General features: G+C 39.9%; 1 protein-coding gene across 1 annotated transcript in view; it reads left to right on the forward strand.

Moving 5' to 3' along the window:
• Positions 1-25,322, forward strand: part of lrfn2b (leucine rich repeat and fibronectin type III domain containing 2b) — a 103,481-nt gene that overhangs the window by 68,461 nt on the left and 9,698 nt on the right. The window contains exon 3 of the mRNA XM_073816837.1: positions 22,627-24,023. Within this exon, the coding sequence (XP_073672938.1) occupies positions 22,648-24,023 (1,376 nt within the window). The 5' untranslated portion in view covers positions 22,627-22,647. The remainder of the gene's footprint in view (positions 1-22,626; positions 24,024-25,322) is intronic.

The following is a 25,322-nucleotide window of genomic DNA, read 5'->3' on the forward strand; positions in this document are numbered from 1 at the left end:
GTAGGTGGAAGCACAAGCTGAATGTAAGCTGCTCTTTGGCTCACTTCAATTTCTTTCTCTGCTCTTGATCCTTTGCTCAACGGGGTCATCATGTGCCTCTTATGAATTGATTTGCATTTTATTAGATGAAATAAGTATTTGATCCCTTTGCAAAACATGACTTAGTACTTGGTGGAAAAACCTTTGTTGGCTATCACAGAGGTCAGACATTTCTTGTAGTTGGCCAATCCAGGACCTTCATGTGCTTTTTCTTGAGCCACTTTGTTGCGTTGGCCATGTGTTTGGTTCATTGTCATGCTGGAATACCCATACACATCCCATTTTCAATGGTTCACACTCCAGATTTGACGGTGTATATATCCCATCCATCATGCCTTTGATGCGTTGCAGTTGTCAGAAAAACAGCCCCAAAGCATAATGTTTCCAGCTCCATGTTTGACGGTGGGGATGGTGTTCTTGGGCTCATAGGCAGCATTCCTCCTCCTCCAAACACGGCGAGTTGAGCTGATGCCAAAGAGCTGGATTTTGGTCTCATCTGAGCACAACACTTTCACCCAGTTCTCCTCTGAATCATTCAGATGTTGATTGGCAAACTTCAGACGGCTGTACATGTGCTTTCTTGAGCAGCGCTGCAGGATTTCAGTCCTTCACGGCGTAGTGTGTTACCAATTGTTTTCTTGGTGACTATGGTCCCAGCTGCTTTAAGATCATTGACCAGATCCTCCCGTGTAGTTCTGGGCTGATTCCTCAGCGTTCTCATGATCATTGTAACTCTACGAGGTGAGATCTCGCATGGAGCTCCAGACCGAGGGAGATTGACAGTTATTTAGTGTTTCTTCTTCCGTGAATAATCGCACCAACTGTTCTAACCTTCTTACCAAGCTGCTTGATGATGGTCTTGTAGCCCATTCCAGTCTTGTGTAGTTCTACAATCTTGTCCCTGACATCCTTGGACAGCTCTTTGGTCTTGGCCATGGTGGAGAGTTTGGAATCTGATTGATTGATTGCTTCTGTGGACAGGTGTCTTTTATAGAGGTAACAAGCTGAGATTAGGAATCTCTCCCTTTAAGAGAGATTTCAGCCAGTGTTGTTTTTGACAACCATCTTAGATTTAGTCTTAGTCTTAGTCTTTTGGACTAAAATGGTTATTAGTTTTAGTCAAATTTTAGTCACTTCTATATGTGATAGTTTTAGTCCAATTTTAGTCGACGAAAAGTCAAGAAGGTTTTAGTCTAGTTTTAGTCGACGAAAAGTCAAAAAGGTTTTAGTCTAGTTTTAGTCAAAAAAAAGGGGAAAAACTAGTCTTTTAAGAAATTAATGTAGGTCAGTAAGTATTTTGCTGTTGGGTAGTGTCACTTATAAGTTCTGAAAATAGCAGATCTATAGTTCAACACAATGTGAACTTCCGGATCGACTATTTTTACCAATAATTACAATAATGAAGGAATGTTTTAAAACATAAAAGACAAACAAGGATGGAATGCTAAAACGGCTTGCCATAGTAGTATGGCAAAGAGTATTTAATGCTAAAACAGCTTGCCATAGCGGCAGATATTTTTCGGTTTTAATTGGCGTGCACAATAAGCAGAAATGTCATGCATTTTAAACGCCTGACGGACCACCCACTAACATTTTCGTCTATTCTCGTCTCGTCAACGAAAATCAACGAGCCAATTTTATCTCGTCAACGTCTCGTTATCATCATGGAAAAAAGTGGCGTCAACGAAATGATTTCGTCATCGTCATCGTTGACGAAAACAACACTGATTTCAGCTTGTTACCTGAATAAAAGACACCTGGGAGCCAGAAATCTTGCTGATTGATAGGGGAGCAAATACTTATTTCACTCATTAAAACGCTAATCAATTTATAACTTTTTTGAAATGAGAAATTTTTATGTTGTTAATCTGTCTTTCTCTTCCAATTAAACCTACCATTAAAATTATAGACTGATCATTTCTTTGTTAATGGGCAAACATACAAAATCAGCAGGGAATCAAATATTTTTTCCCTCACTGTATGTGCTAAAAAATAATAATATTCTGCTTTCCTTCTGACTCTCTGGCTTAAACACTTAGTTTTAGTGTTGTGACTCTTGTAAAGTTCCCATGTAATGCTAATTTTCATAATTTAATTTATGGATCCGCTAGAATGCATCATTTTGAAGTTCAAACACACATTTTTTCTTTTCTCCCTCTGTCTGAAATGCTCTGTTTGAACTTCTGTCTATTTAAAGCCCCGCTTTTCCAAAACGCCCAGTCTGTTGTGATCGGTCAACCATTTAGTTCTTGTGTTGACAGTGTAACACCCTTTACCATAATCAGGTTTCAGCTCCAGAGGCATCATGGGCAGTTGTAAACAGTATTATATCTATGGTAATGATAGTGTCAGTATTAGAAGTCCATGCATTGTTTTTTTTGTGTTTTTTTTACCCTTGCAGTGAAAAAAAACCCAGCATGTCATTGACACAGCAGTATGACTTACCCAATAGGTTGGTTTCACGTGACGTCACTGCTGTGGCGCGAAATGCAGACGGAGGGCAGGAAGTAATTTTACTCCATAGGAATCAATAGCAGAAACTTAAAATGCCTATATTTTGCGTTGTTTTTAGGCGCTCAAAATCGGTCAAACCGAGAAACCACACAGAGCTTTTATCATTGCATGAAAATCTGCTGTATAATGAGGAAAGGCAAGAAATTGACTGAAAATCGCAGAAAAAAGTGGCTTGTAAACTAGGGGTGGGCGGTACACCGGTATCATAGTTAACACCGGTGTGGCATTGCGCCACGACATGGATTTTCTAATACCGTCAATACCGTAATAAATCTATTATGTGCCTTGAACGGCTGCATTTACATCAACAATAGCTCATTCTAAATAATAAGGCACTAAAGTTTAATTTGCCTGCGACTGGTTGTCAATTGCATGCGCACATACAGTCAGTGCGTTCACACCAAACGTCAAGCGAGCATGCGCATCCCGTCACTCACTCTAGTTTATCCGCGGGAGGTTTCCCCATCACTCGCGCGAATAACAACACGGCACGATTGACATGGCGGAGATAAATACGATCGCTGCTTTGTTCCTGTTGTGCAAGTTCTAAATGCACCGAAAAGCCAAACGCCGAAGTGTCTTGGCTCACAGCAAAGTAATGTATCAGAGACATATCTCATACCTCATTCCTTCTATAAACAAAGTGTAGATAGTATAAGTAAGAGATTGATCGCAGTACAGAGAGTGTCGTTGATTATAATAGAGCTTGTCATATCGCAAACTAAGATGAGGAACAGCTTTTAATATTTTTATGGGAGTTTTTAAATGTGATATTAATTTAATACAGCTGTTAAATAAACGAGACGTTATTATTAAGTGACTTAGATTGTCTGAGAATAACACTATGCCCGATTTTGGTCTGTTTCGTCGTCAAAATTTATTCTGGAATAAGACACACTGCTGTGTTTAAATGAAGATGCGCCGTTCTCCAATCGAACACAGCGGTGTTTCCTTTATAAGTGAACATGCGTTTTAAACTAATCTAGTGAAATGATTCAATTTCCCATTCATAATGAGAGTCACTTGAATGAACCATGTGTTCTAACGAATCAAATGAACAATACGATTCAGTAAATAATTTCAGTGTCTTGCCGCCACCTGCTGACAGATCCTTTCAGTTATTGAAATCTTAAATACTTGTGGATTCCAAATTTTATTTTAAAAACACCAATCTCAACATGAATTTATAGATTTAATTGCACTCATGGCACCTCTGAGCCTCATTTTCATGGACGACACTATAAAAATGAAGACAGAAATCTTGCTGATCATTATTACTTGCTGGACTATTACTAGCACTACCTCATAGGGGTTTCAGTTCAATTAACAAATTGACTTGACTGGAGAAGCCACATCTCAGTGGCTCTTATTCATCAGCATTGAAGGGCCTGAGTTGGACCGTTTCAATGGCCAGAAGGTAGTTGAAAGGTTGCACTCACACACAGCAATGGCTCTGAGAGTATCGCTCTAGAACAGAGACAATATTTGTGATCTTCTTAACAAGACCAGGAACATAATACCGTGATATTATACCGGCACCGTTCAAAAGATGAAAAATACCGTGATATAAATTTTAGGTCATATCGCCCACCCCTATTGTAAACCTCCGTCTGCGGTCAGGAGGAGAGCCGGATAATACTTGTGAAATTTATAAATAGATACAGTGTGAGACAGTGAGAATTTACTCAATGCTAAACGACACGTGTACATTGTGTATATTTGTAGTTTTTCAGTGACTGTATGAAAGCGATATTTGCTCGTATTCTACGCTATAATCGGTTCAGAATTTGAATAAAAGTTTCGCTTTACATGCGTGACTAAAAAAGCAGAACGGATGAGATGGAGGAAAGCCTGTACTGTATTGGTTTAGACGCTATTACAGAAAGGTATAAACAGAAAATCACAATATATCGATATGTTTTGAAGACGATTTTTTTTCAACCAAATTAAAATAGTTGCCTGCCACCGAGGCTGTAAATATAAGGTAAGTAAGCCTGATTGCAAACCATTTCGAAAGTGATTCCCACATTTATATAGAGGATGCTGGATATATGTCACTCCTGAAACTACTGCTGTACAGGGTTTTGGCTGTTGGTCCTGTTAGCAGTGCGTAAAGCGAGCAAATATGTGACCCTGGACCACAAAACCAGTCATAAGGTTAAATTTTACAAAACTTTTACAAAAAATATATACATCATATGAAAGCTCAATAAATAAGCTTTCTATTGATGTATGGTTTGTTAGGATAGGACCATATTTGACCGAGATACATCTATTTGAAAATCTGGAATCTGAGGGTGCAAAAAAATACTGCGAAATACTGAGAAAATCACCTTTAAAGTTCTTCAAATTAAGTTCTTAACAATGCATATTACTAATCAAAAATTACATTTTGATATATTTATAGTAGGAATTTTACAAAAAATCTTCATGGAACATGACCTTTACTTAATTTCCTAATGATTTTTGGCATAAAAGAAAAATCAATAATTTTGACCCATACTATGTATTTTTGGCTATTGCTACAAATATACCCCAGCGACTTAAGACTGGTTTTGTGGTCCAGGGTCAAATATCGTTTTCATAGTCACTAAAAGGCTGTCACTCACTTCAATTTATGGCAATCTCACAAGGTTCCGTTGTAATCAATTGCAAACATAAAGTCTTATTTACATCGTGAACAGCATATATTCATACACGATAAGAAATTAAATTTCTAGGTTTGACAAGTTTCCATAAACAACTTAAAACATAGGCATTTCGAGTTTCTGCTAGTGATTCCTATGGAGAAAAATAACTACCTGCCCTCCAGCTGCATTTCGCGCGTCATCAGAACCACGTGATTGAAAACAACCTATTGTTTTTTGAGGTTGTGCCAAAGCAGACATAGGCAGTCATTATACTAATTGGTATAATGACTGAGGACCTAATAACGACAGGACTACAAAAGAAGGCCAATGTTTCTGTTGGAGAGATGAACTGTCACTGGCTTGGACTTTGCAGATTTCCTGCACAAATAGTGTTGGAGTAAGTTACTTTTAAAAGTCATGCATGAGATGGTCAGATGCAGATCTACCACAATGTGCTGTTATGATGTGGATGAAGTAGAAACAAGCTGCTTTTGATTAGTGAGGAGGAACGTTTGAGGTCTGAAACTTGGTTGTATTTCCTTGACTATTTTGTTTTAGCCACAAAAACATGTTCTGTGTATATAGCGCCTTATGGAATTTTTTTTTTTATAGTACAGTGATTGGTTATATGTCAAAAGAGTAAAGACAATCTAATTGCTCATGTCACAGCCTCTTTAAGAGGCGTTCACACTGCCAGTAATTCACCAAGACTAAGTGACGAGAAGTCATTTATTTTTAATGAGAGTTATGAAGCTGAGAAAACATGTTTCCACCTTCAGTGTGGCACAATAAGGGACACGCACTCAGCCCTCATTCACACTCATTATTTAACACCTGACAGGTCAACAATGGAACATGTGAACGTTCAACAGAACACTGATTATTTCATTCATTATTAAGAAGTCCTTTATTTCTAATGTTTGACACAAATGGCATCAGCTGGTTTAGAGGAATTAGTTCACACAAAAATGTAAGTTATGTTATTCTAAACCTGTATGAGTTTCTTTCTGCTGTTGAACGCAAAAGAATATATTTAGAACAATACTGGTAACCGAAGAATGTACTGGGCCCCCATGACTTCCATACAGTGGCGGAGCCAGGGGTGGCCAGAGGTGCCTGTGGCCATCACTGACCAAAGCTTGAACCGCCGTATCTCTTTACGACCACATAAAACGGGAGACTTTTGAGACGCGTACTTCAGCACCAGGCGCGAGTCAATCGTACGTGAGCCAAATGAGCTTCAGTAGAACAACAGATAACTTCATTATAAATAAACCACACAAGAAACCACAAGCATAGTTCTGTCATCAGTTAAGTCATGAAATTACCAAACAGGCGATTAAAGCTGCAAACTGCATGCACGTATATGCATCACATTAAAGAACGTTTCTCAAATGCATACTAAAATATATTCTGCAATTCGAGATCACAATACAAGGCGCAAGCTGATAGATATGTATTTTTTTTATTTGTAAGTTAATGCACAAGTAAATGCGAGCACAGTGCATTTATATTAGAAAATATGCGCTTATTTGTTTTTCTCTCAATAATTTTACATCCTGGCATTTATGTGCTATTGACTTTCAGCCTTTTTCACTTTCTTATCACTATTTGTATGTCTCATCCATGAGTATGCGATGTTGGAGAACAAGCTTTTGGTGGTTTTGAGAACCATAACCAAGCTGTCTGCGCAATAGTGAGCCCCTACAAAATAGTCAAATTCACTCAGTATAACTTGATCTAATTCAAAAAAATATCTCAATTACAATTAAGTGAAAATTAATTGTATTCAGTTTTGTTTTAGTCACAAAAACAGTCCAGTACTTAAACTCAAACACATTTTTATATTAAAATAATGAAGATTATTGTGCCACCCCAGACTGGTTGCTGGCCACCCCTATGAGAACATCCTGGCTCCGTCATTGCTTCCATATTATGAAAAAAACACTTTTGGAGTCAATGGGAACTGAAACTTTCTGTTCGCGAACATTCTTTAAAGGTGCCATAGAATGCATTGATACAATATTTTAAATTGTTCTCTGATATCTACATAGAAGGTATATGGCATAGGAAAGGGCAAAAAATCTCCAGAGACGGTTGAACAGGTTCATTTACAACCCTAGGATTTGTCCCTAGAATGAAATGCTCTGTTATTGCCTTATTTGGAAGGTTCGTGAATATTAATGATGAGCTCTGCTCTGATTGGCTGTTTCACAGAGCGGCTCATCTCAATAGCTGGCACATGGAGGAAAATAAATATTTAATTACGCTCTAGCTCTAGCTGCTTTTAATATGCGGTTTGTTGAATCTGCCGTTTTGAATCCGCAGCATTTTCCTCTCACTATTGTGATCGCATGTGCTCTGTGTAACGTTATACTGCAGCGACACAAGGACTTACCACACAAGTGAGTGATGCTCAGGATCTGTAAATCATTCACCATCATCAGTGCAGTCATCTCTCTTGTTTATGTGGTGAGTGAAATCTTATGTACTGCAATGTAACAGGCTAGCGCTAGCATTAAGCTAACCGTGTCCCTTCAGTAGCTCGCCTTGTTTAACTGATGTGCTGACGTTACTGATGATTGGGCGATGCAAATGTTGGGGCGTGACTATTAACGATCTCGGGAGTTTCGTAACAGTCGGTGTTATGTTGGAATTGACCTGTTTTTCGGTGGTCTTTTGCAAACACCAGATTTGTATAAGAAGGAGGAAACGATGGTGTTTGAGACTCATGGTATGTCATGTCCATGTACTGAACTGTTATTATTCAACTATGCCAAGGTAAACACAGTTTTCCATTCTATGGCACCTTCAAAATATCTTCTTTTATGTTGAGGAGAACAAAGAAATTCATACAGGTTTAGAACCACTTGAAGGTGAGTAGCCTAAATGATGACAGTGACAGAATTTTCATTTTTGGGTGAACTAGCCCTTTAACATCTCATCATATAATGGCAGAATCTCATATAGCCTACTATTCTTTAACTGTGTTCATTTAAGACAAAAATGAATGTGTTGATGAGGAGAACATTTAAGCACAAGGCGCAAACAATAGCTCTAGTTTAGTCAGGCGCTGTTTGAGAAGGTGTGCGTTGTGCGTATCAGACTGAAACCTGAAAATCTTAACGCGTGCATTTGCCAAAATAAATTCTGCCTTGCTGCTTAATGTCCCTGAACCGTACACAACACTTACAATGCATTTAAAAGAGAATTTTTGTGTTTGTTCAAACACAAAAAGCAATATACATCCAACAAGTTAATTATCAAACTAACCTAAAATCTGTTTTTATCTGGTCAACTTGCTATTCCACTATTAAGCTATTAACTTCCACTCCATCATCAGCTTTAGTGCAATAACCTGAAAGCTGTGGATGTGACCAGCTCATGTTTTCTCTATGTATTTAACATTGTTAATTTACAATAGTCAAGAATAGCTTGTGTTTCTGCTCACGTCTTCCCTCAGGTAGCATTTCTATTGTCGTCTGTTGCACTAATGGGTGGCAGACTGTCGGAGTCATGAATATTAATCGTGTTGTCTTTGTTCACTCAAAGTGATTTGCTGAAATCAAACATGCTGATGGGATTTACTGCTTAGTCCCGCCCGCCGCCGCAGCTGACAGACGCTTCCGCTTGGTCTTAAAGCCTTTGACTTACGGGTGCTACATTACATAAAGCAGCAATTTAGCAATTTTTGGTTATTGCCAGTACTGAGACAATAATCAAATGATGTTACTGACAAACCATATGTCTGTGTGAGAGAGAGATCTGCAGGTTTTGTTATTGTTTTGTTGAGTTTGACATGCAGTCTATGAATCATAATATCATGATCAGACATTTGACTGTTTCCTTTTGCAAATTCAGTTATTATGCAGTAAATATTTACATGTAATTGTGCTCCTGACGCTAATCACGTTACATAATGACGATTGGCGTGTTTTCAGCAGCTCTCTGAGATCCTGTTGCAAAGCTAAAGATAAAGCTGCTCAGCAAAGGGGGACGAGTCCTACAGAATTCAGACCTTCTGTTAGCGAACACTGAAGGTGCTGTATGTGATTTCAGACTTTCTTCTGGTGGTAACATGCTTATAAAGAGATCGTGTTTAAAGGAGCTTATCCTACACTCTCTGAGCATATAAACTCACTTATCATGTTAGTCAAGGTTTCTGTGTACGGCTTCATGAAAGGTTGATTTGACTGAAAGTGAAGAATGCGTGTGAGAGAGAGATAGCGCAAAATAAAAGAGAGAAGTGTTACATGTTTTCTCTTTACACACATGAATCATCTGAATATCGGCTGGCAAACAAAAAGCCAATTGTTACTGCTAACAGATGACAGTCCCATCAGGATTTCATGGACATTTCCATGATTTTTGTTGCCTATTATGAAATTGGAGACAATTTTCCACTAAACTAGCAAATATATTTCTGTCTCGACTCTCGGAAAAGTTTAGCATGGTAATGGATATGACAATGTTATTGTATTTGGTGGAATAGATCTGCTACGCTGCTGCTGCTGTTGGTTATTACTGTAGTTGTAGATTATTGCTGCTGCTTCAAGCAAGTACAGAACTTTCTACTGCAAAAGCATGTGGCGATACAGTGCTGTGAGTATTTAAGACATGCTGCTGCTGCACAAAGAGCATAAAATAACCCATAGCAGATCTATACAGGTGGAGCTGGGGAAGGTGGAGGGTTTCAGAGGAACTCTGAAAAGCACACTGCGAAATGCCCAAGTGAATGCTACCAGTCATTTAAATAGCTGCAAGCTTATTGGTTGCGTACGCAACATGAACCAATCAGCTTGTGCCAAGCCGTATAACTCTGTGATATCATCAGTTACGTTAACAACGCTGCGTCATCTAGAGTTTCATGGCAGAACTAGGTATTAAATGCTACCCTGCATCTAAATCTTTCCTTTAAAATAAAGTCTTGATACTCCGTGTCAGTCCAACCATGTTCATTTTAATCAATGCAGTTCACTACAGTACAGTTGAACATCTACTGATCAATTTATTTGGCTTCAGAATTATGGATTTTGATTTGCTAATAATGTTTGTGTGTGTGTGTGTGTGTGTGTGTGTGTGTGTGTGTGTGTGTGTGTGTGTGTGTGTGTGTGTGTGTGTGTGTGTGTGTGTGTGTATGTGTGTGTGTGTGTGTGTGTGTGTGTGTGTGCAACAATTGTGGAAATGAGACAAAAGCTCAAGCTCAAGGAAATAAAGTGGGTGAATTTGCCTAAATTCTGTAGAGACTGAAATGAGATCAGCATTTATTATGGTCAAATAAAAGCGTGATGCTGCAGTTGTTAGATGGAAAAGAGGTTTTAAGATTCGACCCTCCGAGGACACCAGAAGACTTCACAGAGTCACGCTTCCGACTGCTGGGGCCCGTTTATAAAAGCCCCCCGTTTCCTCTGTGTCCCTGAGGTGTGAAAGCACTCCAAAGGCTAATGTGTCAAATGAGGCTTTTATTGTCTAGGGCCTGATTCCCCTCAGATGTCAGAGTTCATTCCTCCAGATTTCCGTATGTTGATGCGGGCAGGGGATAGCCTGAGGCCCTGTGTTTCCAACAGGACGCCGAGGGCTGATCATTTAAATAATTAGACATTTTCATCTTAAAATTATGCACGGCAACGTCTCGGCAGCCCTCTTTGCGGTGCGCCGTCGTGTTTGAAAACTCATTTATGCTCTTGATGCCGCTGCTTCAGATTCGATTGCTCAGCGCTGACTCACAGCGTCCCACAGGCATGACAGGAAATTTTTAATTCTGAAAATGAAGAGGACATTTAAATAAATCATTAAGTTTTTGTCCAATTTTAGTTTTATTGTTATTTGAAAGATGAATTCTTTGTTATATCTAGGGTTCCGCATGTTTTCAATAGTGTTGATATGGGCTGAAATGATGGCAGTATCTGTGCTTCACCGAATCAATACCATGTTACTCACATAAACTTACACATTAGTTCATACTTTTTGGTAGGGGTGGGCGGTACACCGGTGTCATAGTCATCACCGGTGTGAGATAGCGCCACGACATGGATTTTCTAATACCGTCAATACCGGTATATTTAAAACATTAAATTTTCTTCAAACGTTCAGTTGTGGTCTGAATACCTGTCCTTATACTATATATCTTGTTGTAAATAAAAAAGTAAAACATATTCGTATCAGCTTTGCAGGTGGTAGGTAAAAGGGGAGTGGCCATTAAACGGCTGGTGAAACATCGTGAAGAAAGGTCGGCCCTGTAGCCTATACCAGGGGCGGAGTGGCAATCGGGACGACCGGCCAAAGGATTTACACAGCGGATCACAAATTGAGCAGGCGCGAGGCGAACGCGACCGGCCTGTTTACGTTTACTTTCGATTTTGTAAAGGGAGCAGCACGTCTTATAATAGATATTTGTCAGTGAGTACAAGATTGCAACAAATCCTCCAGTCTATTTTTGTCATCTCTCTTTACTTTCGACCCGTGATCGTTCAAATCTAAAGGTCATTGTACACTGAGTCCGATTTTCGTATGTTTTTTTTTTAGTTTTCTCATATTCGCCATCCTTATCAAAATGCTTATTATGGATGTGAAAATGCAGAACATCAAACATGATCCAAATTTTTTTATGACGGATGAAAGTTTGAGAGGCAGTGTGTAAACTCGATTAACATAACCTGTATTTTTTTTAACGTGCAAAAATGTCGGACGAAAATTTCGTACTCACGTGTGCAAAGACAGCAGCTCATGTTGGATGCAGGGTTGCCAAGTCCGCGTTTTTCCCCACAGAATTGGTCTACTTTTAAACTGTTGCCATGGTTTGATTTCCCCCAGTTATTTAAAGGTTTTAAATATTGCAGAAATTAAATTTAAAAAAAATTTTTTTGTTTTGTTGTACACTGTTAAGTAAGATCTTTAGGTTTTTTGCAAAATAAATATGTTGAGAATGCATAATACTCTCCCATGTCTCTTTTTGATAAGGATACCTACCATATACTTATTATATTATGAAAAGATTAACTTTATTCACATACTAAATGGACAGGACAGGCTACTTCTCCGAAAATGTACCAAAAAAAGTAATACCGTGATATTATACCGGCACCGTTCAAAAGATGAAAAATACCGTGATATTAATTTTAGGTCATATCGCCCACCCCTACTTTTTAGAGAATTAACCAGTGTTAAAGGGGTCATTGGACGCAAAACGCACTTTGTTTGAACATAAATGTGTGTTGGCAATGTGTGTACACAACCACCCTATAATGATATAAATCCACCCAGTGGTATTTTTAAAATCTCTAAAAAATAATATCCCCTTTTTCAAGTCAATTTATTTTGCTATTTGAGCAAATGGGAATGCAAAAAAAAAAAAAAACACAGGCAGAGGTGTGTTAAATTAGGATATTTTTTATGTGGGGCAGGGAGAATTTAAAGGGGAGAATATAAATACAAAATATTAAGTTAAACAGTCTTTTTATTAGGAAAATTAAACTGGAATTGAGTCATATCCAACAGCAGTAAAAGCAGAAAATGGCCTTAAATTGATTGTCTGCCAGTAAGAGGCGCTTTTGGAACGGTTTTCCTCATAACAGCTGTACACAAAGCTGTACGGCTCTCATTTTATAAGGCAGTATTCAGGCATTATAATTAGGATTAGGGATGCACGATATTTGTCGGACAGATAAATTATCGACCGATATGGGTAAAAAGGACGTAATTTTTATTGCTCCGATAAATAAATGAAACCCGATCCGATAAAGTACTCTTGCTGGTAAATCAATCAATCAGTCTGGTTTATCTGAGATTCATCTGCTTTCCGAGTGCAAGTGACCGCAGCTGTAAACTGCAGTGACTCTCGGCCTTTGTCGCGTTTAATACGTCATCATCTGTGTGGTCATCATCGCCTTCGCAGGTCTGGAAGTTTTTCACGGAGGCAGAGGAGGACAATGCTACTGCTATTTGCAACACGTTTAGCAAGGATTCAGAGAGGAGGTAAAAAGCCGTTAAGTTTTAACAATCTTATATCTCACTTCAGAGGTCGTCATCGCGGTGAATCTGTTTTAGGGGCCGTTCACATGTCGCGCCTAAAAACGCGTGGAAAACGCTGAAGCGCCGCCTTCTCTTTCTTTCCAAACCCAAAGTCTTTGCCAAACCGCTCTGTAGTTTGAGCTCCAGTGGCGTCTGCCGTTGCTAAGCAGCCAGGACATGCGCTCTCCATAAAGACGCGGTAGTTTCAGCAAAGAATAAATAGATTTTCAGCATTAAAATCGCTTGCAGTAGCTCTGTTATCAAATTTATTTAAAAATGTTTATTCCTGTACAGCTTTGATAAGCTGTTTCTCCACCTTGACAGTGCTTTCAGTGTTATTAAGGGAAAGGATGAAGCTGATTGGTTGGTTCATGTCACATGACCTGCGTTGCGCTTGCAGCATTCTGAAGAGTTGAGATGTTTTTATCTCGATTCTGATGTTTTATTCCCCGCGTTGTACGATTTGGCTGCTCCACACATTCATAATATGATCAATAAGAATGGACTACATGTAAGCTTTACCACAGACATTTGGACATCTGACTTTACTCCATGATGCACTTTTCATTTTTTCCAGGTTGACAAAATGTCAAAGCATTTTATTTTATTTAGAATTGTGGTGCCTTACACAAAAAAAAAAAAAAAAACATTTTTGAAGAGTCAGGACTGTTTGCTATGATTGTTAGACCCAGATATATAATATAAATTTCATTAGTTTATCTTAGATTTTGTATTCTCCTGTGTGCACAAAATTATCATATAAAAATATGAATGTATTGGTTATCGGTATCGGCCAAAAGAAGGACTTAATTATCGGCTATCGGTATCGGTTAGAATTTTTCATATCGTGCATCCCTAATTAGGATGAAATGAAAATGACAGAACGTTTGAGAAACACCCTCTTTTTGGTCCGCAGAAACCTATACTTTTGTGTTTTCTGACTTGTTTTCGGAATTGTTTTTTTGCATTGCATTTGCATTTGTGTTTGTAATTTGTTATTTTGTTTTCAGAATTGTGATTTGTTTTGCACTTCTCGGACACCGTACCCCTTTAACAAATGTTATTGTCTTTTTTTGGCTACTCATTCCATCGTACTTGTTTAATTAAATGTTAGTCAACCAGTTAGATCAACTAGAAAAGTGTAAAGTAAAGGTCAATTAATTTCATACTTCTCTATCTGTAAAAGCATTACTTGAGTCTGAAGGAGGGCCATTAATCTGTCAGAAGGGCCCGTGTGTTTATTTTGTCCTCCACATGATCTGGGTTAGAGATGTTTACTGCAACATCACATCGCTGCTGGAGAAACAAACCTGCTGTCATGCACTGATGCTCTCCGCTGCTTTGACGGTGTGTCAGGATTGAGATGTGATGTGCTGATGGATCGTCGGGAAACTCACATTAACTCTCAGGTGAAAATGCACCCAAAATGCCTTTAGAACGGATCACTGGAACCACATTCAGAGGTTGTCAGGTCCTTCACCCACATTGGAGACGCATTGAAAGTCTGAACTAAAATTGTATAGGAATGTATGTTAATGACAGGTGTACTGTAAGCAGACCAGCTTCTGATTGATTATCTGTCCTGTGCACATCATGTATATGTGAGATTTATAACCGTGATCACTGTGCGGAATGTGCACTTTAGATTTCAGTCTACAAAAGGCCGGATTTTAAGGAAATCCAGAAAAGCTCTCATTAGTGCTCTAGTGTTCTGTGAGCTCTAAATGAAATGAGCATCTAAACCACCCGCACCGAGAGCAGATGCTGAAAACCTGTGAAGTATAAATGCAGCTGGAAGCTCATCTGCACTGTTTTACGTCATGGCCATGAATAAAGAGACTACTGGTTTTACATTTATTCATTTGGCAGATATTTTGATCCAAACCAACATGCTGCTAGCTGAGCTACATGCTTTACAGTTTATCAAGTGATCATGTTCCTGTCATGTTTTTTTTTTAAGTATTATATTATATATTATTCACCCAAGGCACCCATGTACAGACATTTGGGGAGCAGATGCTCAAGTGCAAAAAGGGCTCCCCTCTCAAAAATATTCAGAAAAAAAAGGTACATACTGTTGAACATCTAATTATTTTCTGTGATTAACACCATACACCACAGCAGGGGTTCCCAACCTTTTTTACTCCGGGGCCCCCCTCCTTCTCCGGCCAATTTTGCAAGGCCCCCCTATGCCTGACATGTCCTCTTATACTGTACTTCCGCAGTAAAGAGAAAAGTATATATTTTGAAACCTTTTTTATTTACCAAAACATTTGTTTTGCCTTATTATTCTTCTACTGCATGTTATAAAAAAGCTCAAAATTCAAACAAACTTTAAATTAAAACTTAAAATAAACCTTATAATCTTTAAAGAAAACCTCTGCTCAATTCTAACTTTAATTATTTTACTTCAGACATTCTTTACAACTTCAGAGTACTTTTTCTTAAATAAGTGAACCTGCCGTACAACAGGGAGATACCAAAAGACCACTAAACCTATCCCTTTGAACTTGACTGACTGAATATCTACTGTTTGTATCCATTAAAAAAAAATAATACACAAATTCAAAATACAGCAAATACATTCTAAATCTGTTGAAACACATCGATGTGAAGGTTTGATGAAGACGGGATCAGTGAACTCTGTCAGTGCGCGCCTGATGCTCATAAACACCGAGCCTCACTCCTCTTCTATGGGCGAGCATCCATTATAAAACACTCACAGGACAATAATTTGGACAACTAGGCAAATGTTTTGAAATTTCACGCAAAAATAAGATCGAGATAAGAGCCCCGAGAGCGCGCATAGTTTGTGAATCAATAGCGGACTTATGCGTGTCTAATGTACGACTTCGACATACACGAGTGTTATACATTAGACACGTGCAAGTTCGTTATTATGACACTAATCATTTTTACCTTTACATTAGAGCGACGGTTTGCTTCATGCATGCAGCTGAGAGATGTAACAGTCGTTTGCGTACAGCGTTTGGAAGTTTTGAGCCGCCATTCAGTCTGTATTTAACAGTGCGATGAGGCTAAAGCAATCAATCACAGAACAGGAGAGAGGCTGTGCTTTTATTATTTTCATTTAGCATATTAATGAAATTAAACAATTATAGGATAATATTTAAATTAATTTTAAGATATCTGGAGGATCACCCCCCGGAACCGCTGCACTACAGGGCTGTTATTCAAAATCAATATCAGAAAAACAGCTTGCCATTTATCAAAATCAATTTCCACTGCAATTACAATTGTCTAAATAATGTTCTGAGATTCATGTTCTTAATATGACGTTTTGAATATAGAAATATTAAATGTTGGGAAAAATGAAATTATATAGTTGTTTGTGAAACTACATGTGACATGTCTTAATAATTAAAAACAGAATCACTAATTTGGCCATTTCATTTGAACTGGTTGATTCATTCATGAGTGAAACAAGTGACCACTGACTTAATGAATGGATCGTTGAATCATTCACTCACACGATTTGTTCAAAAATGCTGAATTATCTTAAGAAAATGGCTCTCTCTGTTGCTAGAAGGTGTCATTTTTCTGCTTGTTTAAACTGTTTTTGCTGGCAAAAAAAAAAAAAAAGGCTTAATGGAGGGTGAAGTTAGTCTGGCTGTATTCAAATGTTCTAATCAGTGGTTTATTTTCACAGCAGTGACAAACAGTGTAGAAGTTTAGGATGAACAATGGTTACTGGCTGTCACCAGCACTACCTCACAGTTATTAACAATAAATTGTTGGAACAGTCACTAAAATCTAAAATAAAAAAGCAAAAGGACGCTCCACTAATCTGTGGAAAAAAGGGGCAGTGCTTGAGCAGCACTTGAGGTCTATCTGAGATCAAATTAAGAAAAATACAGTCATTGTGCTTCATGACCCATCAAGCTCCAGTGTTTTCTGTAGACTGTTTTATTCAGTTCACAAACGGTGGTGGGCAAACCATACTTGTAATAATTATGTGTTTTAAACAAGAACAACTGATTAGCTGTTGAAGAAGAAGCATAGTGCACTTACCATAACCCACAGTATGATCTGAAAATGAGGCTTTATTTTCACCACACTCACACTATTTTCACCACACTCGCACCAAAGCACTTACAGTAACATAATGTGAACACTAAAACACTACAATTTCACTTTATTTTATAAATGCTTCTGTAGGTTGCTATGCTTAAAGGAGTAGTTCACTTCCAGAACAAAAATGTACAGATAATGTACTCACCCCCTTGTCATCTAAGATGTTCATGTCTTTCTTTCTTCATTCGTAAAGAAATAGTTTTTTTTGAGGAAAACATTTCAGGATTTCTCTCCATATAGTGGACTTCTATGGTGCCCTGAGTTTGAACTTCCAAAATGCAGTTTAAATGCAGCTTCAAAGGACTCTAAACGATCCCAGCCGAGGAAGAAGGGTCTTATCTAGCAAAACGATCAGTTATTTTTGAAACAAATTGACAATTTATATAATTTTTAACCTCAAATGCTTGTCTCGTCTCTGCGATGCGTTAGGGTATGTCAAAAAACTCTCATCTCGTTTTTGTCTTCAACTTCAAAATCATCCTACATTGCTGTTTTACCTTTTATTGTAAAGGGCGTTTGACCTTCTTTGCACGTTCACTTTGTAAACACTGGGTCTGTTCTTCTGCAGCGATGGAGGACGATTCTGAAGTTGGGGAAGAAAACGCGTTGGGAGTTTTTTGACATACCCTAACTGTCTTGAACTGGAGTATGCATGAGCATCACAGAGCTAGACAAGATGAGTATTTGAGGTTAAAAAGTATATAAATTGTCAGTTTGTTTCGAAAATGCTGTGTTTAAACTGCATTTTGGAAGTTCAAACTCAGGGCACCATAGAAGTCCACTATATGGAGAAAAATCCTGAAATGTTGTCCTCAAAACAGAATTTCTTTACGACTGAAGAAAGAAAGACATGAACATCTTGGATGACAAGGGGGTGAGTACATTATCTGTACATTTTTGCTCTGGAAGTGAACTAATCCTTTAAACTTATGTAAAAAGAAAGAAGATAGAAATTTAGACACAAATTAATACTGCATAAAAATAATTTGACCATCCTCATGGTCAAGCTTATGTCCTATTTTGATTTAGTTTCCTCCATGTTCAGTTCCCGTGCCGGAGTTTTCCAGTTAGTTTGGTCAGTTGTTAATCGCCTGCACCTGTTCTGCTTTTCCTTGATTGCACTCTTGTATTTGAGCGCTGTGTTCCCGTCTGTTCCTTGTCAGCCTGTTCAAGATTTGTTAACACAGGTTTACATGCACAAACACCTCAAGAAATCAGTTCGCATTCAACTTGGGAACATGCATTCAATTTATCCTGCAATGTGACTTGAACAAAACAGACATTTCAGCCATTATTCACACGTATTTCTGTAGCAATTAATTGTCAGCCATGATTGCAACAGCCAGAGTCTGTCCGGTGTGTTTTTCTTTTTCTTCTCTTTCATCTTCTTTTTCTTGCTAAGCATGCAATTTGTTGTGCAGTTTGCACTATTGACCGCAATTAGGACCGGCCCATTAACTCAAGTATCAAGCTTCCTCTGTTTTTCAGACTCTAATTAGGGAAAGTGTCTCTGTCTCTCTCTTTCATGGTCTGAGGGTGATGAGGTGCCTGTGCACAGACAAGTGTCTCACCTCTAGCTGAGCATGTTAATGAGTTTGCAGGGGAATAATTGTGTAATATGCCTTGAGTGAAAGAAAAACCTGTAACGTCAGATAGCTTTACACTGCTCCTCTAAAGGCCATTGCCCTTAGACCACCCACTGATGTCATGGCCTTACCAGAGATACTCACGCCTTCATAACCTTACAGACACACGGTGAAACACACTGTGTGCTCAGCATTTCACACTGCATAGAAATTGTTCTTTAACTGACTTTGTTTGCAGACCAGGACTTAAGCCCATAATGTCTTTAGTAAAGCCTTAGTTTCACTGCATTTTCATGCCTTGTAATTTTTGCCGCAAATAAAATAAAAAAGGGGTCATGTTGGCAGTTTGTGTATACAACCACCCTACAATGATAAACATCCACCCAGTGGTCTTTTTTAATCTTTATAAGTAATATCCCCTTTTTAAAATCAGGTCAATCTCAGCTTCTTGTGGGTGTGACACACAGACAGAGGCCCCTCCCACGATAGGTGATTGACATGAGTGTCTTACATTAGCCCCGCCCTCACCGAGCTGAAACAGTCCGACTCTGATCGCCATTGTGTGACTCAGGTGCAGAGGAAGACTCTAATTGAGCGATTGAGGTGTTCTGTTGTTGGGTGTAATAAGGAACATAGCAGTCGTCATTTACTCCCGACATCTGAGCTGCTAAAGACGCAGAGAATTAGCGTTACTTTCGTTTTTAAAAGCAAAGCACCGATCCCGATCTACATATGCGTCTGTGTTCGTGTGAATCATTCCTGATGCAGCTTCACCCACAGCAGAAGTGAGGATAAGGTTTTTTATGCATCTTTGCAAATTTGCAAAATTCTTAATAATGTGCTTGTTGGCAAGTTTCGCCAATAAACGCAGGAAAACGCAGCTAAATGCGGCTAATGTAAACATTACAGCTCATAAAACCTCAGCAGAGAGGGGCGGGGTGAGCAGCGCTCATTTGCAATTAAAGGGCCCATGCAATAAAATTAGCTGATATTTTGCAGAGCTAATTTTTTTACACTACTATTGAGAATTTTTAACCAAAGTATATTACAGATCAGACCCTAAAGATTCATATGAACTTGTGGAAAATAAGCATCCGATGACCCCTTTAACAATAACATATTCTGCAAGTGGAAACTTGTTTAAATTGTCCTAAAATGTAATAAATTCTAAACACATTCAGAAATGAAATAGTTAAGATGAATTTCTCATACTACACCTACTAGCTGTAAACGGTTGTAAGCACCTTGCGAAGCCTTGGCTTTGACTCCACCATGATTTATTCTGCTGTGTGGGTGTGTTGGGTCACAATCCTGGGATGGAATCATGATGTCTTTGCTTCCCTGAAGACTGTGGAGGAAGATCTCTTTCTTTTTTTAGTTTTAACAACAAATGTACCTCGAGGATGTTGTCCTGCGCCTGTCATGGCCTCCGCGCTGCGGCACCGAAAGTAGAGCTCTGGCGCTGAGCCTATTTCTGAGAGCATCGCGTGCAACTCAGCAGAAAACACTCTGACTAGGCACTGTGTAGGCTTTTATAGGCGGCGTACAATACTGAAGTGAAGTACTCATACATTGTTTGAGCAAAGACTGCTGCATGTTCCACACCCAGTGACAAACACAAACCTCTCAGTTAATTAAGATGATTTATAGCTGCACTTTGGCTCTGGGGATCTGTGTAGATTAATTATCATTTGGATGTAAATGTTACACTTCTCCTCATTTCAATTAGATTCCATGATAATCAAGTTTGTAATGATTTTCAGTAGCTCGCTCCTGACAGCCATTTTATCATTTGTGGCTATGGAAGTATTCAGTGTGGCTAAATCACTTTATTTTCTTTATAGAGTCATGGAACACAACGGAAGTGCTATCAGTAATATCAGTGCAATAGTAACCTGCTGTTGAAGCCATGGAGCTGCGCTCTGCTCATGCCCTCAACACAAGATGTGTGAAACAGGCCTTACTGTTACTTTCACAGCTCTGAGCTGATCTGTTTCTTGGCAGTGAAGCATCCTGCACACTTGTAACACACATTATGAAAAAATACTTCATCTGCATGAGAGTGGTTACAAACTATACGGCTGTAGAGATTGTCTTACTATAGGGAGATGAGACAGTCTGTATTGCTTACTATTGGAGAAAGCATAACAGCTAACTTGGATTACGTGTCCCTTAATAACCAATCACTTTACAGCCTTGATGTCACTGAATTTCAGTCAATGTTGTGTGTTTCCGGATGCAATGGGAATGAATGAGAAGTGCCGTAAGCTGAATCCCACCTGTCACAAAAAATCATTAACTTCTCTTATAAAACAGCATTGTTTTCGTGATATACTCTAAAAACAGTTAAATACAAAAGTATTATTTAGTGCAGGGGTGCTCAACCCTGTTCCTGGAGATCTACCCTCCTGCAGAGTTCAGCTCCAACCCTGATCAAACACACCTGAATCAACTAATTAGGATCTGAAGGAGCTCTTGATAATTACAGACAGGTTTATTTGATCAGGGTTAGAACTGAACTCTGCAGGAAGGTAAATCTCTAGGAACAGGGTTGAGCACCCCTGATTTAATGCAAAACATGTTGAAGCAGATAGGCTGTCGATTCATTAAATGATAAACTGTTTCCTCTAAAAAGCAGTTTATTCAGCGTAGTAAAGCCTCTACTTTATTGACATCCATTTAAAAAAAACGGCCTTTGGTCTCCTTTCCCATGTACTGGCAGAACGTAAACGTAAGCTTTAGGCTTTACGCTTTTTCGGCTAATGGTTGCAGGCTTGTCTTCTAGTGGCTTTGGCTGTATTAACTGAGTGACGCTAGAAAGATACGACACATACATAGGTCATCTTTTGCTTCTGAACATGAGTCATACGCTGCCTTCATACCATGACATAATTACCATAATACCACCCTCAATACCACGACTGAGGTGAGTCCCTTGAGCAAGGCACCGATCCCCCAACTGCTCCCCGGGCGCCGCAGCAATGGCTGCCCACTGCTCCGGGTGTGTGTTCACGGTGTGTGTGTGTGTTCACTACTGTGTGTGTGCACTTGGATGGGTTAAATGCAGAGCACAAATTCCTTGTATGGGTCACCATACTTGGCCTCACTCACCCCCTTTCCTTTCCTTCCTTTCCATAATTCCAAGATGACAACACGTGACAATCTACTGGGAGCTGCCCATGTTCTCGGAATCAGAGCTAGAGCCAAAGTAGCACCTAAATGAATATGGTGCTGTTCGGCTTGTACAGCTTCAAGTCGTAGCTCTCAGAACATTCCACGCTATGTCACGTGTTGTCATCTCTGAACTGAAAGTGAAAGTGAATGTCGTGACGTATTGTCAAGTATGGTGACCCATACTCGAAATTGGCCCTCTGCATTTAACCCATCCAAGTGCACACACACAGCTGTGAGAAGTGAACACACACATATACACACACTGAAGCAGTGGGCAGCCATTGCTCCAGCGCCCGGGGAGCAACTGGGGGTTCAGTGCCTTGCGCTCAAGGGCACTTCAGTCATGGTATTGAAGGTTGGAAAGAGCGCTGTTCATTCACAATCCCCATCTTCAATTCCTGCCAGTGTGGGAATCGAACCGGCAACCTTTGGGTTACAAGCGCAACTCCATCACCATTAGGCCACAGATTGATGATTCTGGTAATTAATTGGTGTGAAGGCATCTACCCTATTCAAACACACTGATTGAAATCAAAAATGATCCTTCTAATTATTCCTTATTCATTCTTGTCCTCCAGGTCCCTTTGTGTGAATCTACCATGGACCCCGTGCTCTGTCAGATGCTGGTCCTGGGTATGGCTGTAGTGATGGCCCGTGCGTGTCCCAAGTACTGCATGTGCCAGAACCTCTCAGAGTCTCTGGGGACCCTGTGTCCGGCCAAAGGCCTGCTCTTCGTGCCTCCCGACATAGATCGCAGCACTGTGGAGCTCCGGTTGGGGGGAAACTACATCCTTCGAATCACACAACAGGACTTTGCCAACATGACAGACTTGGTGGACCTTACGCTCTCCCGAAACACCATAAGCTACATCCAGCCCTTTTCCTTTGGGGACCTGGAGACCCTTCGTTCTCTTCATATGGATAACAACCGTTTAGTGGAGTTGGGCCCCGATGACCTGAGAGGGCTGGTCAGCCTGCAGCATCTCATCCTCAATAACAACCAGCTGGGTCGCATCTCAGAGAAGGCGTTTGAGGACCTTGCGGCATCGCTCGAGGATCTGGACTTGTCTTACAACAACCTTCAGTCTCTGCCCTGGCATTCAGTTCGGCAGATGATCAACCTGCACCAGCTGAGTCTGGACCACAATTTGTTGGACTACATTCCCGAGGGAACTTTTGTGGATCTGGAGAGGCTGGCCCGCTTGGACCTGACCTCTAATCGACTCCAGAAGCTTCCGCCAGACCCTATCTTTGCCAGAGCGCAGGATTCTGAAGTGATGACTACGCCGTTCACCCCTCAGCTCTCGCTCAGCATAGGAGGAAACCCGCTTCACTGCAACTGCGAATTGCTTTGGTTCCGGCGTCTGGAGCGAGACGACGACCTGGAGACTTGTGCCTCGCCTCCTGTCCTGAAGGGCCGCTACTTCTGGAACGTTCGGGAGGATGAGTTTTTGTGTGAGCAGCCGTTGATTACTCAGCACACCCACAGGATGCTGGTTCTGGAGGGACAGACCGCCAGTCTACGGTGCGAAGCCATTGGAGATCCCACCCCAACCATACACTGGGTCACCCCAGACGATCGATTGCTCGGTAACTCCTCTCGCACTGTGCTGTACCGCAATGGCACCCTGGAAATCCTGATCACCACTTCGAAGGACTACGGAACCTTCACTTGCATTGCGGCCAATCTGGCTGGTGAATCAACTGCTTCAGTGGAGCTGTCAATTATTCAGCTACCCCACATAAGCAATGGCACAGGCCAGGCATCGCAGCCCAAGTCCCGCCTGTCAGACATTACAGGCAGCTCCAGGACCAGTAAAGGTGCTCCCAAGAGCCAGCCAGAGAAAGCGGTGTCTGTGTCTGAGGTGACTGCCGTGTCTGCCTTGGTCAGGTGGTCCGTCAGCAAGACCGCTCCCAAAGTCAAAATGTACCAACTACAATACAACTGCTCAGATGATGAAGTCCTCATCTACAGGTACGAAGCAGACTGGCTTCTTTTGCATTTTCAAGGCTATGACAGACATATTGATCCCAGAGAAAGAAAGGGTGCAATTTAGCAAACTGTAGGGAGCTCTGTTTGGTTGATCAATGTAGGTAGTTTACTGGAATGTTTTTTTAGTGGGGGATCTTTCTTTCTGTTTTGTTGTCTGAACAGCAAGTGGTACCCCGGACAGTTTATAGCACACATTTGTAAATTGTAGCTGTCTGCAGGGATTCGTTCTTCATCCCTCACTATGTCTACTTGACTAATACAATATGTGGACAAACAACATGCTCTTCACTGTGACTTCTCCTTAGGATCTGGTCACTTAAAATCTCTTCTCTTCTCTTCTCTTCTCTTCTCTTCTCTTCTCTTCTCTTCTCTTCTCTTCTCTTCTCTTCTCTTCTCTTCTCTCATTCTCTTAATGTCTGCTGGATTCTGAGACTCCATGATTAGTTAGTATGTCTGATCTTTGATGAGGTAATGGTAGGGCTGGGCGATTAATCGAAGGCGATTGTCATGCACATTTTGTCAATAAAGCCGGTTCTGTGATTAGCCGTAAATCTCCAGCACCTGTTGTGAGATGAAGCAGCATGTAGTACACAGAGCCGTAGTTCACTTAGAAGCTACGCATAATCGTGATCATAATCGAAATTGATTTATTCGAACGATTATAAAATCGAATAGAAATCGTTTGCGATAATGACAGCTGTTTGCGTAGCTTCTCAGTGAACTACAGAGCTGTGTAAAAAAAAGGTGCTACATCTCAAAGCATGTGAAAATACCACACTTAATAATATTTTTACTTCAAACTTACTTCATAACGTCAGCCAAGTGTTTAAAATGAATCCGTCTGTGAAATGATGTGGCTTCTTACACATAATAACGCACATAACATAGTTCATAATAATTCTAAGCAGTGATTAACGCATTGCATTATAAGTATACATTATTCTAATGAAAATTACAATAATACGAACTTCAGTAAACCATATATTGTCATAGTAGTGTGTTTATTAGTCATGTTGAATGAATGAAAGCAGTTAAATCTTCAGTTTATGCTCTAGGTATTCTTTAGGTTTCTCCTTCAGGTGTTTTTGGCATTTCCGGGAGACATAGAAATGGAGATCACAGATCACCGTGCTTCACTAAAAGATACGCATGACAATCGGAGCTTCCGATTAATCTCGATTACGATTTCATTTTCGATTTATTGAGCAGCCCTAGGTAATGGTATATTATCGCAGCTGCTACAGTGCAGTATTGGAAAGGGAAAACAGACAGAAGTAAAAC

Source organism: Garra rufa, chromosome 13 (assembly GCF_049309525.1).
Source record: "Garra rufa chromosome 13, GarRuf1.0, whole genome shotgun sequence".
Lineage (NCBI taxonomy): Eukaryota > Metazoa > Chordata > Actinopteri > Cypriniformes > Cyprinidae > Garra > Garra rufa.